The sequence below is a fragment of the Salmo salar genome, chromosome 08, assembly GCF_965601325.2.
Source record: "Salmo salar chromosome 08, fSalSal1, whole genome shotgun sequence".
In the NCBI taxonomy this organism is placed as follows: Eukaryota; Metazoa; Chordata; class Actinopteri; order Salmoniformes; family Salmonidae; genus Salmo; species Salmo salar.
The window spans coordinates 40533000-40548867 of record NC_138298.1 but is presented as its reverse complement, the minus strand read 5'-3'; the positions used below and the strand labels follow the sequence as shown (position 1 = coordinate 40548867).

General features: G+C 46.4%; 1 protein-coding gene across 6 annotated transcripts in view; it reads left to right on the top strand.

Moving 5' to 3' along the window:
• LOC106602098 (carboxypeptidase Z) overlaps positions 1 to 12991 on the top strand; it is a 32482-nt gene extending 19491 nt beyond the window's left edge. For 3 of the 6 annotated variants that reach the window (XM_082978687.1, XM_082978686.1, XM_082978685.1), the window contains exons 11-16: positions 1351 to 1418; positions 3051 to 3118; positions 4004 to 4143; positions 6824 to 6923; positions 8435 to 8580; positions 10294 to 12991. In XM_082978687.1, the coding sequence (XP_082834813.1) occupies positions 1351 to 1418; positions 3051 to 3118; positions 4004 to 4143; positions 6824 to 6923; positions 8435 to 8580; positions 10294 to 10548 (777 nt within the window). In that variant the 3' untranslated portion in view covers positions 10549 to 12991. The remainder of the gene's footprint in view (positions 1 to 1350; positions 1419 to 3050; positions 3119 to 4003; positions 4144 to 6823; positions 6924 to 8434; positions 8581 to 10293) is intronic. The other 3 variants (XR_014393124.1, XR_014393123.1, XR_014393122.1) reach the window with 3 other exon arrangements.
• The last annotated feature ends 2877 nt before the right edge of the window (positions 12992 to 15868 follow it).

Sequence of the window (15868 nt, the reverse complement as noted above, 5' to 3'; positions counted from 1 at the left end):
ACCTGTTCTATACTTGACCAACTGGTACCCTGTCCTGTCCTACACCTGACCACCAGGTACCCTGTCCTACACCTGACCACCAGGTACCCTGTCCTACACCTGACCACCAGGTACCCTGTCCTACACCTGACCAACAGGTACCCTGTCCTGTCCTGTCCTACACCTGACCACCAGGTACCCTGTCCTACACCTGACCAACAGGTACCCTGTCCTGTCCTGTCCTACACCTGACCACCAGGTACCCTGTCCTACACCTGACCAACAGGTACCCTGTCCTGTCCTACACCTGACCACCAGGTACCCTGTCCTACACCTGACCACCAGGTACCCTGTCCTACACCTGACCACCAGGTACCCTGTCCTACACCTGACCAACAGGTACCCTGTCCTGTCCTGTCCTACACCTGACCACCAGGTACCCTGTCCTACACCTGACCAACAGGTACCCTGTCCTGTCCTGTCCTACACCTGACCACCAGGTACCCTGTCCTACACCTGACCAACAGGTACCCTGTCCTGTCCTACACCTGACCAACAGGTACCCTGTCCTGTTCTACACCTGACCAACAGGTACCCTGTCCTGTCCTACACCTCACCAACAGGTACCCTGTCCTCCACCTGACCAACAGGTACCCTGTCCTCCACCTGACCAACAGGCACCCTGTCCTACACCTGACCAACAGGTACCCTGTCCTGTTCTACACCTGACCAACAGGTAACCTGTCCTACACCTGACCAACAGGCACCCTGTCCTACACCTGACCAACAGGTAACCTGTCTTTCACCTGACCAACTGGTACCCTGTCCTGTCCTACACCTGACCAACAGGTAACCTGTCCTACACCTGACCAACTGGTACCCTGTCCTACACCTGACCAACTGGTACCCTGTCCTGTCCTACACCTGACCAACAGGTAACCTGTCCTCCACCTGACCAACAGGTACCCTGTCCTGTCCTCCACCTGACCAACAGGTACCCTGTCCTGTCCTCCACCTGACCAACAGGTACCCTGTCCTGTCCTACACCTGACCAACAGGGACCCTGTCCTACACCTGACCAACAGGTACCCAGTCCTGTCCTACACCTGACCAACAGGTACCCTGTCCTACACCTGACCAACAGGTACCCTGTCCTACACCTGATGAACAGGTACCCTGTCCTACACCTCACCAACAGGTACCCTGTCTTTCAGCTGACCACCAGGTACCCTATTTCGTATTTAGTGCACTACTTTGGACCCATAGTGCTATTTGGGACGAACACATACTTTATGTCAGGTATGAAAACCTCTTCTGTTCCCAGGCCAGAAAATGCCATTCTGAAGAGTTTGACTGTGTCCCTCTCTGCAGGCGTTTAAGCAGCTGGCCCGGACGTACGCAGACTCTCACGCCAGCATGGCCGACAACAACACAGAGAGGTGATTATATTCCTAGCTATTTTTATGAATGATTATAATACCCCCTGTTACATTACCTATATATTTTATATTCTAGGTGTGGAGCGTCCTTCATCAGGAGCAGAGGTCTCCTCCTCCTCCTCCTCTCCTCCTCATAACATTACTGCTAGATGACATATATAGTGTATATTCTAGGTGTGGAGCGTCCTTCATCAGGAGCAGAGGTCTCCTCCTCCTCCTCCTCTCCTCCTCATAACATTACTGCTAGATGACATATATAGTGTATATTCTAGGTGTGGAGCGTCCTTCATCAGGAGCAGAGGTCTCCTCCTCCTCCTCCTCTCCTCCTCATAACATTACTGCTAGATGACATATATATTTTATATTCTAGGTGTGGAGCGTCCTTCATCAGGAGCAGAGGTCTCCTCCTCCTCCTCCTCTCCTCCTCATAACATTACTGCTAGATGACATATATAGTGTATATTCTAGGTGTGGAGCGTCCTTCATCAGGAGCAGAGGTCTCCTCCTCCTCCTCCTCTCCTCCTCATAACATTACTGCTAGATGACCTATATATTGTATATTCTAGTTGTGGAGCGTCCTTCATCAGGAGCGGAGGTCTCCTCCTCCTCCTCCTCTCCTCCTCATAACATTACTGCTAGATGACCTATATATTGTATATTCTAGGTGTGGAGCGTCCTTCATCAGGAGCAGAGGTCTCCTCCTCCTCCTCCTCTCCTCCTCATAACATTACTGCTAGATGACATATATATTGTATATTCTAGGTGTGGAGCGTCCTTCATCAGGAGCAGAGGTCTCCTCCTCCTCCTCCTCTCCTCCTCATAACATTACTGCTAGATGACCTATATATTGTATATTCTAGGTGTGGAGCGTCCTTCATCAGGAGCAGAGGTCTCCTCCTCCTCCTCCTCTCCTCCTCATAACATTACTGCTAGATGACATATATAGTGTATATTCTAGGTGTGGAGCGTCCTTCATCAGGAGCAGAGGTCTCCTCCTCCTCCTCCTCTCCTCCTCATAACATTACTGCTAGATGACCTATATATTGTATATTCTAGGTGTGGAGCGTCCTTCATCAGGAGCGGAGGTCTCCTCCTCCTCCTCTCCTCCTCATAACATTACTGCTAGATGACATATATATTGTATATTCTAGGTGTGGAGCGTCCTTCATCAGGAGCGGAGGTCTCCTCCTCCTCCTCTCCTCCTCGAAACATTACTGCTAGATGACCTATATATTGTATATTCTAGTTGTGGAGCGTCCTTCATCAGGTGCGGAGGTCTCCTCCTCCTCCTCCTCTCCTCCTCATAACATTACTGCTAGATGACATATATAGTGTATATTCTAGGTGTGGAGCGTCCTTCATCAGGAGCGGAGGTCTCCTCCTCCTCCTCCTCTCCTCCTCATAACATTACTGCTAGATGACATATATATTGTATATTCTAGTTGTGGAGCGTCCTTCATCAGGTGCGGAGGTCTCCTCCTCCTCCTCCTCTCCTCCTCGAAACATTACTGCTAGATGACCTATATATTGTATATTCTAGGTGTGGAGCGTCCTTCATCAGGAGCAGAGGTCTCCTCCTCCTCTCCTCCTCGAAACATTACTGCTAGATGACCTATATATTGTATATTCTAGGTGTGGAGCGTCCTTCATCAGGAGCGGAGGCATCATCAACGGAGCTCTGTGGTACAGCTTCCCAGGGGGTACGGAACCTTCTATATCTTCTCCTCTCCTCCTCAGAACATTCTGTCTCTCCTCTTCTCCTCTCCTCCTTTAACCCTCTCCTTCTCTCCTCCTCAGAACATTCTGTCTCTCCTCTTCATAACATTCTGTCTCTCCTCCTCATAACATTCTGTCTCTCCTCCTCTCCTCCTCATAACATTCTGTCTCTCCTCTTCTCCTCTCCTCCTTTAACCCTCTCCTCCTCCTCTCCTCCTCATAACATTCTGTCTCTCCTCTTCTCCTCTCCTCCTTTAACCCTCTCCTCCTCCTCTCCTCCTCATAACATTCTGTCTCTCCTCTTCTCCTCTCCTCCTTTAACCCTCTCCTTCTCTCCTCCTCATAACATTCTGTCTCTCCTCCTCTCCTCCTCTCCTCCTCATAACATTCTGTCTCTCCTCCTCTCCTCCTCCTCTCCTCCTCATAACATTCTGTCTCTCCTCCTCTCCTCCTCCTCTCCTCCTCAGAACATTCTGTCTCTCCTCTTCTCCTCTCCTCCTTTAACCCTCTCCTTCTCTCCTCCTCATAACATTCTGTCTCTCCTCCTCTCCTCCTCTCCTCCTCATAACATTCTGTCTCTCCTCCTCTCCTCCTCCTCTCCTCCTCATAACATTCTGTCTCTCCTCTTCTCCTCTCCTCCTTTAACCCTCTCCTCCTCTCTCCTCCTCCTCCTCCTCATAACATTCTGTCTCTCCTCCTCTCCTCTTCCTCTCCTTATCCTCCCCCTCTTATTCCTGCCTCGCTGTCTGTTAACTGTGTGTCTAGTCAGTACCTGTGTGTCTAGTGTAATATATATATATATATATATATATATACACGGTGTGTGTGTGTGTGTGTATCCTAACTCTCTATTTCTCCGGTACCGTAAGGCATGTCAGACTTTAACTACCTCCACACTAACTGTCTGGAGATTACGGTGGAGCTGGGCTGTGACAAGTTTCCTTCTGAAGAGGAGCTCTACCCGGAGTGGCTCAGGAACAAGGAGGCCCTGCTCAGTTTCATGGAGTCGGTGGGTCTGCCTCTCTATAGCCCAGCGACCAGGCAGCCATTTTGTGCCGTAGTTATACCGTAGAAGGCTTATGTGTTATCTCATCATTTTTTTAACATGTTTGATGTCCTTATCAGTGGTGGCTGGTGGGCAGAGATATATGAGGACAGCTGGCTCTTTGTAATGGCTGGAATGGAATACATGGAACTGTACATTGAACACATGGAAAACATGTGATTGATGTGTCTGATACCATTCCATTCATTCCAATACAGTCATTATGTTAAAACCTCTTAATTAAAGATCTTCCCCTTTTTCCAATTTTCTCCTAAAATGACATACCCAAATCTAACTGCCTGCAGCTCAGGACCTGAAGCAAGGATATGCATATTATTGATACCATTTGAAAGGAAACACTTTGAGGTTTGTGAAAATGTGAAAAAAATGTAGGAGAATATAACACATTAGATCTGGTAAAAGATAATACAAAGAAAAAACAATCATTCTTTTGTACCATCATCTTTGAATTGCAAGAGAAAGGCCATAATGTATTATTCCAGCCCAACTGCAATTTAGATTTTGGCCACTAGATGGTAGCAGTGTATGTGAAAAGTTTTAGACTGATCCAATGAACCATTGCATTTCTGTTAAAAATGTTGTATCAAGAATGCCCAAATGTGGCTAATTTGTTTATTAACCTGTTTGGGCTAGGGGGCAGTATTGAGAATTTTGGAAAAAATATGTGCCCATTTTTAACTGCCTCCTACACCAACTCAGAAGCTAGAATATGCATATTATTGTTCAGGTTTGGATAGAAAACACCCTAAAGTTTCTAAAACTGTTTGAATGGTGTCTGTGAGTATAACAGAACTCCTATGGCAGGCAAAAACCTGACAAGGTTTCATGCAGGAAGTGGCCTGTCTGACAAGGAGTCGTGCGTCTTGCATCTGTTTATTGAAGAGTAAGGATCTTAGCTGTAACGTGACAATTCCCAGGGCTCCAATAGGCTCTCAGAACCCGGGAAAAACCTGAACGATGATGAGGCAGCCTCTGGCTGAAACAGATTATTGCCTTATCCAAGTGGCCGATCAGAGGACCATTGAATGAGGCGCGTGCACGATTCGCCCCCGTGGAGAAATTTCATTCGGCTGTTTAGCTTATTGCAGATTCCCGGTTGGAATATTATCGCTTTTCTACGAGATAAATGGCATAAAAATTGGTTTTAAACAGCGGTTGACATGCTTCGAAGTACGGTAATGGAATATTTAGACACTTTTTGTCACGCCATACGCCATGCGCCATGCGCACGACCGTTATTTACCATTCGTATAGTGTCTAGAACGCACGAACAAAACAGAGGATATTTGGATATAACGATGGATTATTTGGGACCAAACCTACATTTGTTATTGAAGTAGAAGTCCTGGGAGTGCATTCTGACGAAGAACAGGAAAGGTAAGAACATTTTTCTTATAGGAAATAGGATTTTGGTGAAGGCTAATCTTGCCGGGTGTCTAAATAGCTAGCCGTGATGGCTGGGCTATGTACTTAGAATATTGCAAAATGTGCTTCATCCGAAAAGCTATTTTAAAATCGGACATATCGAGTGCATAGAGGAGTAATGTATCTATAATTCTTAAAATAATTGTTATGCTTTTTGTGAACGTTTATCGTGAGTAATTTAGCAAACTGTTAGTAAATTCCCCGGAAGTTTGCGGGGGGTATGCTTTTTCTGAACGTCACATGCTAATGTAAAAAGCTGTTTTTTGATATAAATATGAACTTGATTGAACAGACATGCATGTATTGTATAACATAATGTCCTAGGTGTGTCATCTGATGAAGATCATAAAAGGTGAGTGCTGCATTTAGCTGTGGTTTGGGTTTTTGTGACATTATATGCTAGCTTGAAAAATGGGTGTCTGATTATTTCTGGCTGGGCACTCTCCTGACATAATCTAATGTTTTGCTTTCGTTGTAAAGCCTTTTTGAAATCGGACAGTGTGGTTAGATTAAGGAGAGTCTTGTCTTTAAATAGCTGTAAAATAGTCATATGTTTGAGAAATTGAAGTAATAGTATTTCAAACGATTCAAAAATCGCGCCACTGAATTCAGGTGGCTGTTACGTAGGTGGGACGAATTCGTCCCGCCTTGCCCATAGAGGTTAATAACTTTTCATATTCATAACTGTGCACTCTCCGAAAAACAATAGCATGGTATTATTTCACTGTAATAGCTACTGTAAATTGGACAGTGCAGTTAGATGAACAATAATTTTTAAGCCTTCTGCCAATATCAGATATGTCTATGTCCTGGGAAATTTTCTTGGTTACTTACAACCACATGCTAATCGCATTAGCCTACGTTAGCTCAACCGTCCCGTGGAAGGGACACCGATCCTGAATACGTTTTAAGCTGCCATCCTACTATATATTTCTCCGGCCCACCGGCCTCCACTGACCTTAGCATTCCCTGACATTCACTGATAGGGTTGCAAATTACGGAAACTTCCCCAAAACTTCCTGGATTTCCAGAAATCCTGGTTGGGAGAATACTGGAATCGGGGGGGAATAAGCAGTAAATCCAGGAATCCTGGAGATTCCTGGAAAACCAGGGAGTGTTGTTAAAATAACCCTATGTCATTCCCCAAGCCTGATATTCCCTGGTGTTATTCCCTGGTGTCGTTCCTTCTCTTCTCCAGGTCCACAGAGGTATTAAGGGAGTGGTGAAGGATGAGGAGGGCTATGGAATAAAGGGAGCGTCCATATCTGTCAGGGGAATACGTAAAGATGTCACCACAGGTAACCCCCGTAATAACTGATAGCCATAGTTCCGCATAATGTCTGCAACCCAAATGGCTACTTCTGAGCAGGGCCCTCTGTTAGAGCTCTATGGAGGGAGAAAGGAGCCCAAATGGCTACTTCTGAGCAGGGCCCTCTGTTAGAGCTCTATGGAGGGAGAAAGGAGCCATTTGGGACATAGATCATAACTGGTTTCATAACAGAGCTTTTACAGACACTCCAAGCGGTTTACATTCTATGGTGGAAATGTAGAGATGTTGTCAGTATACACGCAAGGAAAAGCAACATAAGAGCCTTTTCATTTCTCTATTTGGTTAGGTCAGGGTGTGATTTGGGTGGGCATTCTAGTTTTTCTATTTCTTTGTTGGCCGGGTATGGTTCCCAATCAGAGGCAGCTGTATATCGTTGTCTCTGATTAGGGATCATACTTAGGCAGCATTTTTTCCCACCTTAGTTTGCGGGATCTTGTTTTTGGTACTGCGCTGTGTAGCCCTACTGAACGTTACGTTTTCGTTTGTATTTGTTTTGTTTTCGGTGTTCATTTAAAAATGTAAAATGTACGCCTACCACGCTGCACCTTGGTCCGATCCTTCCATCGACGTGCGTAACACTGTCTCCTTCCTTCACTGTCTCCTTTCCTGTCTCCCTCCTGCCCTGTTTCCTTCCCTGTCTCCTTCCCTTCCCCTCCCTCCCCCTCTTCATCCCTCTCTCCCTCCATCCTAACTCCCTCCCTCTCGCACTCTCTCTCTCTCTCTCAATTCAATTCAACGGCTTTATTGGCATGGGAAACATTTGTTAACATTGCCAAAGCAAATGAAATAGATAATAAACAAAAGTGAAATAAACAGTAAAAATTACTCTCGCAGAAGTTCCAAAAGAATAAAGACATTTCAAATGTCATGTTATGTCTATATACAGTGTTGTAGCGATGTGCAAATAGTTAAAGTACAAAAGGGAAAATAAGTAAACATAAATATGGGTTATATTTACAATGGTGTTTGTTCTTCACTGTTTGCCCATGTTGCATTTGCTCAGTACATTGTTTTCACTGAGGAAATGTACGAGTCTGCTGTTAATGATAATGCAGATATGCTGTTGACGCATATCCCACGGTAGTTATTGGGGTCAAATTTGTCTCCACTTTTGTGGATTGGGGTGATCAGTCCTTGGTTCCAAATATTGTGGAAGATGCCAGAGCTATGGATGATGTTAAAGAGTTTAAGAATAGCCCATTTTTCTTGTCTGTATATTTTATCATTTCATTGTGGATACCATCAACACCACAGGCCTTTTGGGTTGGAGGGTTGGTATTTTGTACTGTAGTTCATTTAATGTAATTGGAGAATCCAATGGGTTCTGGTAGTCTTTAATAGTTGATGCTAAGATTTGTATTTGATCTCTCTCTCTCTCTCTCTCTCTCTCCCTCTCTCTCTCCTCTCCCTCCCTCCCTGTCTCCTTCCTCCCTCCCTCCATCTCTCCATCCCTCTCCCTCTCCCTGCCTCTCTCTATAGCGGAGGATGGTGATTACTGGAGGTTAATGAACTCAGGAACACACATCATAACAGCATCAGCTAAAGGTTACTCCAAGGTCAGCAAGAGAATTTACCTGCCTGCTCACCTGGAAAAAGCTGGGCGGGTCGACTTCCTGCTCAAAAAGGTACCTGTAAAGTTAGAGGTTTATCTGTGATCTGTGATGTTTCTGTGCCAGGATCAGAGTTTGAGAAATATGATGTTGATGTCAATGTCATGATATCTGAGGTGTTGATGTCAGTGTCAGGATATCTGTGATGTTGATATCTGAGGTGTTGATGTCAGTGTCATGATATCTGAGGTGTTGATGTTAGTGTCATGATATCTGTGATGTTGATGTCAGTGTCATGATATCTGAGATGTTGATATCTGAGGTGTTGATGTCAGTGTCATGATATCTGAGGTGTTGATGTCAGTGTCGTGATTTTTGAGGTGTTGATATCAGTGTCATGATATCTGAGGTGTTGATGTTAGTGTCGTGATATCTGAGGTGTTGATATCAGTGTCATGATATCTGAGGTGTTGATGTCAGTGTCATGATATCTGAGGTGTTGATATCCGTGTCATGATATCTGAGGTGTTGATATCAGTGTCATGATATCTGAGGTGTTGATGTCAGTGTCGTGATGTCAGTGTCGTGATATCTGAGGTGTTGATATCAGTGTCATGATATCTGAGGTGTTGATGTCAGTGTCGTGATGTCAGTGTCGTGATATCTGAGGTGTTGATATCAGTGTCATGATATCTGAGGTGTTGATGTCAGTGTCATGATATCTGAGGTGTTGATATCAGTGTCATGATATCTGAGGTGTTGATATCCGTGTCATGATATCTGAGGTGTTGATATCAGTGTCATGATATCTGAGGTGTTGATGTCAGTGTCGTGATGTCAGTGTCGTGATATCTGAGGTGTTGATATCAGTGTCGTGATATCTGAGGTGTTGATGTCAGTGTCATGATATCTGAGGTGTTGATATCCGTGTCATGATATCTGAGGTGTTTTATTTTTTTCACATTTCTCTTCTTCTTTCTGTATTCCACTTTTTGTGTTTCCGTTATCCTGTTTCTGCCTTCCTCTTCCCATCTTCTCCTCCTTCTCCTCACCCTGCTGTCTCCTCCCCCTCATCATCGTATTTTTCCACCCCTCCCTCTCTCCCTCCCGGTCGGAGTAGAGCAGTAGAACCTGACCTGTTATTCCCCAGCTCCTCCCTGAACGTCTGTCAGCTCCACCCATCATCATCACATTCGTCCTCTTCTCTTCCCCCTCTCCCCTCTCATCCATCCTCGTCCTCCTCGTCCTCGTCTTTCTCCCCCTCCTCGTCCTCCAAATCTGAGAACAGTAGAACCAGACTACCACCTGTTGTTCACCAGTTCCTATCTCCTCCCTCCTCCCCTCCCCTCTCCTCCCTCTCCCTCTCCTCCCTTCCTCTCCTCCCTCACCCCTCACCCCTCTCCCTCTCCCTCTCCTCCCTCTTCCCCTCTCCCTCTCCTCCCTCTCCCTCTCCTCCCTCTCCTCCCTCTCCTCCCTCACCCCTCTTCTCCTCCCCCTCTCCTCCCCCTCTCCTCTCCCTCCCTCTCCTCCCCCTCTCCTCCCTCTCCCTCCCTCTCCTCCCCCTCTCCTCCCTCTCCCTCTCCCTCTCCTCCCTCTCCTCCCTCTTATCCCTCTCCTCCCTCACCCTCTCCTCCCTCCTCCCCTCTCCTCCCTCCTCCCCTCTCCCTCTCCCTCTCCCTCTCCTCGCTCTTCCCCTCTCCCTCTCCCTCTCCTCCCTCCCCCCCTCTCCCTCTCCTCCCTCCTCCCGTACCTCTCATTAAAGAAAGGTATTTCTCTCCTCTCCTCTAGGTCCCTGTACAGCCAGTACGACCAGACTACCACCTGTTCCTCAGCTCCTCCCTGGACACTTACGAGCGCTTCGACCCTTACAACCAGTTCCAGAGCTACGGCCGCTCCGAGCCGGGAGAACCGAGAGAACCCAGGGAACCGGGGATGGGAGGAGAACCGGGGATGGGAGGAGAGTGGCAGGAGAAGCCCTGGTGGTGGAACTACTTCACTCAGGCAGGGGTCTCTGCTCCCACCTGGCTGCTACGGAACATCTAGAAGACTGGACAGGATAAAGACTGAAATGGCACACTATTCCCTTATTTTGTGCACTACATTTGACCAAAGCCCATAGAGCAGGAGGCCTTCTTTGTAGTTTGCATCCCAAATGGCACCCTATTCTCTATATAGTGGACCCTATTCCCTATATAGTGGACCCTATTCCCTATATAGTGCACCCTATTCCCTATATAGTGCACCCTATTCCCTATATAGTGCACCCTATTCCCTATATAGTGCACCCTGTTCCCTATATAGTCAAAAGTAGTGCGCTATAAAGGGAATGGGTGCCATGTGGAATGTCTCCTACAAGCAGAGGCATGAATTGGTTCTCAATATTTTTTGGTTTCTGTCCCCCATCGCATTTAGCTCTGGCTTTCATGTTACCAGAAGGCCTATGTTCTGATTAGTCTTCCTGTGTAGATAGGACAGGTACCCCGTCCACCAGGGGAACACCTACCTCCACTATGGACAGGAATCTGATCAAGACTCTGGGACCCCATTAACATATTGGGTGTTCTATTTAGAATGTTTCATTAAGACGTTCTGATCACAACATTCCTCCTCTGAGTTCTGTCTTCCTCAGTGTTCTATTTAGAATGTTTCATTAAGACGTTCTGATCACAACATTCCTCCTCTGAGTTCTGTCTTCCTCAGTGTTCTATTTAGAATGTTTCATTAAGACGTTCTGATCACAACATTCCTCCTCTGAGTTCTGTCTTCCTCAGTGTTCTATTTAGAATGTTTCATTAAGACGTTCTGATCACAACATTCCTCCTCTGAGTTCTGTCTTCCTCAGTGTTCTATTTAGAATGTTTCATTAAGACGTTCTGATCACAACATTCCTCCTCTGAGTTCTGTCTTCCTCAGTGTTCTATTTAGAATGTTTCATTAAGACGTTCTGATCACAACATTCCTCCTCTGAGTTCTGTCTTCCTCAGTGTTCTATTAACTCTTCTGTTTCAATGTCTTTCTGTTACAGCAAGTGGACTTGAGGATCTGACAGGTTGGGACACATACACAAACCCTAGCACACACACACACACACACACACACACACACACACACACACACACACACACACACACACACACACACACACACACACACACACACACACACACACACACACAAACACACACACACACACACACACACACACACAAACCCTAGCACACACACACACACACACACACACACACACACACACACACACACACACACACACACACACAAACCCTAGCACACACACACACACACACACACACACACACAAACCCTAGCACACACACACACACACACACACACACACACACACACACACACACACACACACACACACACACACACACACACACACACACACACACACTCCTCTTTGCCTCTTAGTGGTGGTCATTTGTCATTTTTAAGGATTGGGGGCAAATTCTAAAGACACAGGCAGCTTGTGATGACTTACTGCCTTCAAGACTCAGCATGTCTAAAGATACTCCCCTCCCCCCTACTCTCCTCCTCCTCTCCTCTCCCCCCTCCTTTACTCTCCCCCTACTCTCCTCTCCTCCTCCCCTCCTCTCCCCTCCTCTCCCCTCCCCCTCCTCTCCCCCTCCCCTCCTCCTCTCCTCTCCCCCCTACTCTCCTCTCCTCTCCCCCCTACTCTCCTCTCCCCTCCCCCTACTCTCCTCCTCTCCTCTCCCCCCTCTCCTCTCCTCTCCTCTCCTCTCCTCTCCTCTCCTCTCCTCTCCTCTCCTCTCCTCTCCTCTCCTCTCCTCTCCTCTCCTCTCCTCTCCTCTCCTCTCCTCTCCTCTCCTCTCCTCTCCTCTCCTCTCCTCTACCCCTTCCCTCTCCCCTACTCTCCTCTCCTCTACCCCTTCCCTAGTCTGCTCCTCCTCTCCTCTCCCCCTCCCCCCTCCCATACTCTCCTCTCTCTTGCTCAAACTTTCTATGTCCCCTATCTATTTCCTTCACTAATGTTGACCAGGGTCTATAGGTCATGACAGAGATGTTGACCAGGGTCTATAGGTCATGACAGAGATGTTGACCAGGGTCTATAGGTCCTGAACAGAGATGTTGACCAGGGTCTATAGGTCCTGAACAGAGATGTTGACCAGGGTCTATAGGTCCTGATGTTGACCAGGGTCTATAGGTCCTGAACAGAGATGTTGACCAGGGTCTATAGGTCCTGAACAGAGATGTTGACCAGGGTCTATAGGTCCTGATGTTGACCAGGGTCTATAGGTCCTGATGTTGACCAGGGTCTATAGGTCCTGACAGAGATGTTTGTATACTATATGAAACAAGTCATTAGGAGAGTTAAAGTCAGCTGTGTCGGTGTTTAGCCTACCAGAATCACAACCCTCTTCATAAATCACTATTACATGTTTTTCCCTACTGATGATTATCATTTCAGATTGGATAAAAAATGTATAAAGAGATGAAGAATCCACTGGTCTTGCTATTTTCATGATTTAGGGTGTCATTACCACTGCTGGCCGCTAGACGGCGCCACAGTACACTAAATGAACCGCCAGGCTTTCACACTGTTTTGATGGGAGATGTCATTAGTTATTTTAACCACAAGAGGGCGCAACCTTACATTAAATGAAGACCAGGCCACCTTTCACCCACAGGGGTAGAAATTAAACTATTGACGGAAAATGAAAAACAAGAGAGTAGATAGATGAGAAAAAGTCCAGGCTTTCGGATTTAGAGAGAGAGATGTTATTCAAGTCTATGTGCTATAACCCAGTTATCTCTCCTTCCTCCTGAAGTGTGCACTCGATCACTAGGCCTACTGCCCACAAATGATCTTTCCTACCTCCTGAAGTGTACACTCATTCACTAGGCCTACTGCCCACATGTCTAAAATGATTGGATTGGTGTTGTGGAGACATGGGCTAGAGAGATTTTCCATATACCAGTCATTCCCTTTCAAATCTATGAAGGCAAGTGAACAAATGCTCACTTGGAGAGATAATTGGGATGCAGCCATTGTGCCAAAGTCCTGTAGACAGTCTACAGTTAGTTATTCTCCTAGCGACACAAAGGGAGGCAAGAGAATTCACTAGCTATAAAGTAGAGAGTAGCCTTATAGGCTATCTTTTCCTGGCTGTTAAATCATACTGAACACAAATATATAAAGGGGTCTCCCGAGTGGGGCAGTGGTCTAAGGCTGTGCCGCTAGGGATTCTGGGATTGAGTCCAGGCCCTGTCTCAGTGGTCTAAGGCTGTGCCGCTAGGGATTCTGGGATTGAGTCCAGGCTCTGTCTCAGTGGTCTAAGGCTGTGCCGCTAGGGATTCTGGGATTGAGTCCAGGCTCTGTCTCAGTGGTCTAATGCTGTGCCGCTAGGGATTCTGGGATTGAGTCCAGGCCCTGTCTCAGTGGTCTAATGCTGTGCCGCTCGGGATTCTGGGATTGAGTCCAGGCCCTGTCTCAGTGGTCTAAGGCTGTGCCGCTAGGGATTCTGGGATTGAGTCCAGGCCCTGTCTCAGTGGTCTAAGGCTGTGCCGCTAGGGATTCTGGGATTGAGTCCAGGCCCTGTCTCAGTGGTCTAAGGCTGTGCCGCTCGGGATTCTGGGATTGAGTCCAGGCTCTGTCTCAGTGGTCTAAGGCTGTGCCGCTCGGGATTCTGGGATTGAGTCCAGGCCCTGTCTCAGTAGTCTAAGGCTGTGCCGCTAGGGATTCTGGGATTGAGTCCAGGCCTTGTCTCAGTGGTCTAAGGCTGTGCCGCTAGGGATTCTGGGTTAGAGTCCAGGCTCTGTCACAGCCGACCGGGAGACCCATGGGGCGGCGCACAATTGGCCCAGCGTCGTCCGGGTTAGTGGAGGGTTTGGCCGGCAGGGATATCCTTGTCCCATCGTGCACTAGCAATCCTGTGGCGGGCCGGGCACAGTGCACGCTGACACGGTCACCAGGTGTACGGTGTTTCCTCCAACACATTGGTGCTGCTGGCTTCCGGGTTAAGTGGGCATTGGTTGGGTTGTGTTCTTCTTTTAAAGGAAAGAACCCCTCTTAATGGATCCTCAAATAACCCTTTGAAGAACATTTTGGGGTTCATTGTTATTATTAATAATAATCAGCGTAACAATAATATTTTTAGTAACACAACAATAACAACAACAACACATTTTAGGTGACATTTTAGGTGACAGTGTTTATTATGATTTTAGTGGCAAAGCAGAATTCAAAAATCTAAATATGAGGTAAACTCCCAGCAGAGCCCTAAGTCCAACGGGTTTATCTTCTGGTCTGTTACTGTTACTGTTCTCTATATCCTCTGTTACTGTTCTCTATATCCTCTGTTACTGTTCTCTATATCCCCTGGCGTGTTGATGTTACTGTTCTCTGTATCCATAGCCAGAATGATTTTACAGTGCACGGATCAAATAGGTTTCCTGTTATAATGATCAGAGGTGTTGGGAGGGTGAAGTCTGATAACTATACAGATAATTAACAAATATGCACATGAAAGTATTCATACCTTGTATGAAAACTGTTATACCTTGGGTAGGTATACCTGGTCCGTAATGAAGAGGCCTCTGGGATCTTCATTAAACAGGGAGGAGGAAGATGGCTGCTGTGACTGAGTCCTGGAAGGTTCTAGAGAAACCGTTCATTACAATCAACTGTAGGTGACATGTGAATATGAAATCAAATCAAATATTTGTAACATGCTGCCGAACACAACAGATGTAGACCTTACAGTGAAATGCTGAATACAACATGTGTAGAACCTTACAGTGAAATGCTGAATACAACAGGTGTAGAACCTTACAGTGAAATGCTGAATACAACAGGTGTAGAACCTTACAGTGAAATGCTGAATACAACAGGTGTAGAACCTTACAGTGAAATGCTGAATACAACAGGTGTAGAACCTTACAGTGAAATGCTGAATACAACAGGTGTAGAACCTTACAGTGAAATGCTGAATACAACAGGTGTATAACTTACAGTGAAATGCTGAATACAACAGGTGTAGAACCTTACAGTGAAATGCTGAATACAACAGGTGTAGAACCTTACAGTGAAATGCTGAATACAACAGGTGTAGAACCTTACAGTGAAATGCTGAATACAACATGTGTAGAACCTTACAGTGAAATGCTGAATACAACAGGTGTAGTAGACCTTACAGTGAAATGCTGAATACAACAGGTGTAGAACCTTACAGTGAAATGCTGAATACAACAGGTGTAGTAGACCTTACAGTAAAATGCTGAATACAACAGGTGTAGAACCTTACAGTGAAATGCTGAATACAACAGGTGTAGACCTGACAGTGAAATGCTTACTTACAAGCCCTTAACCAACAATGTTTTA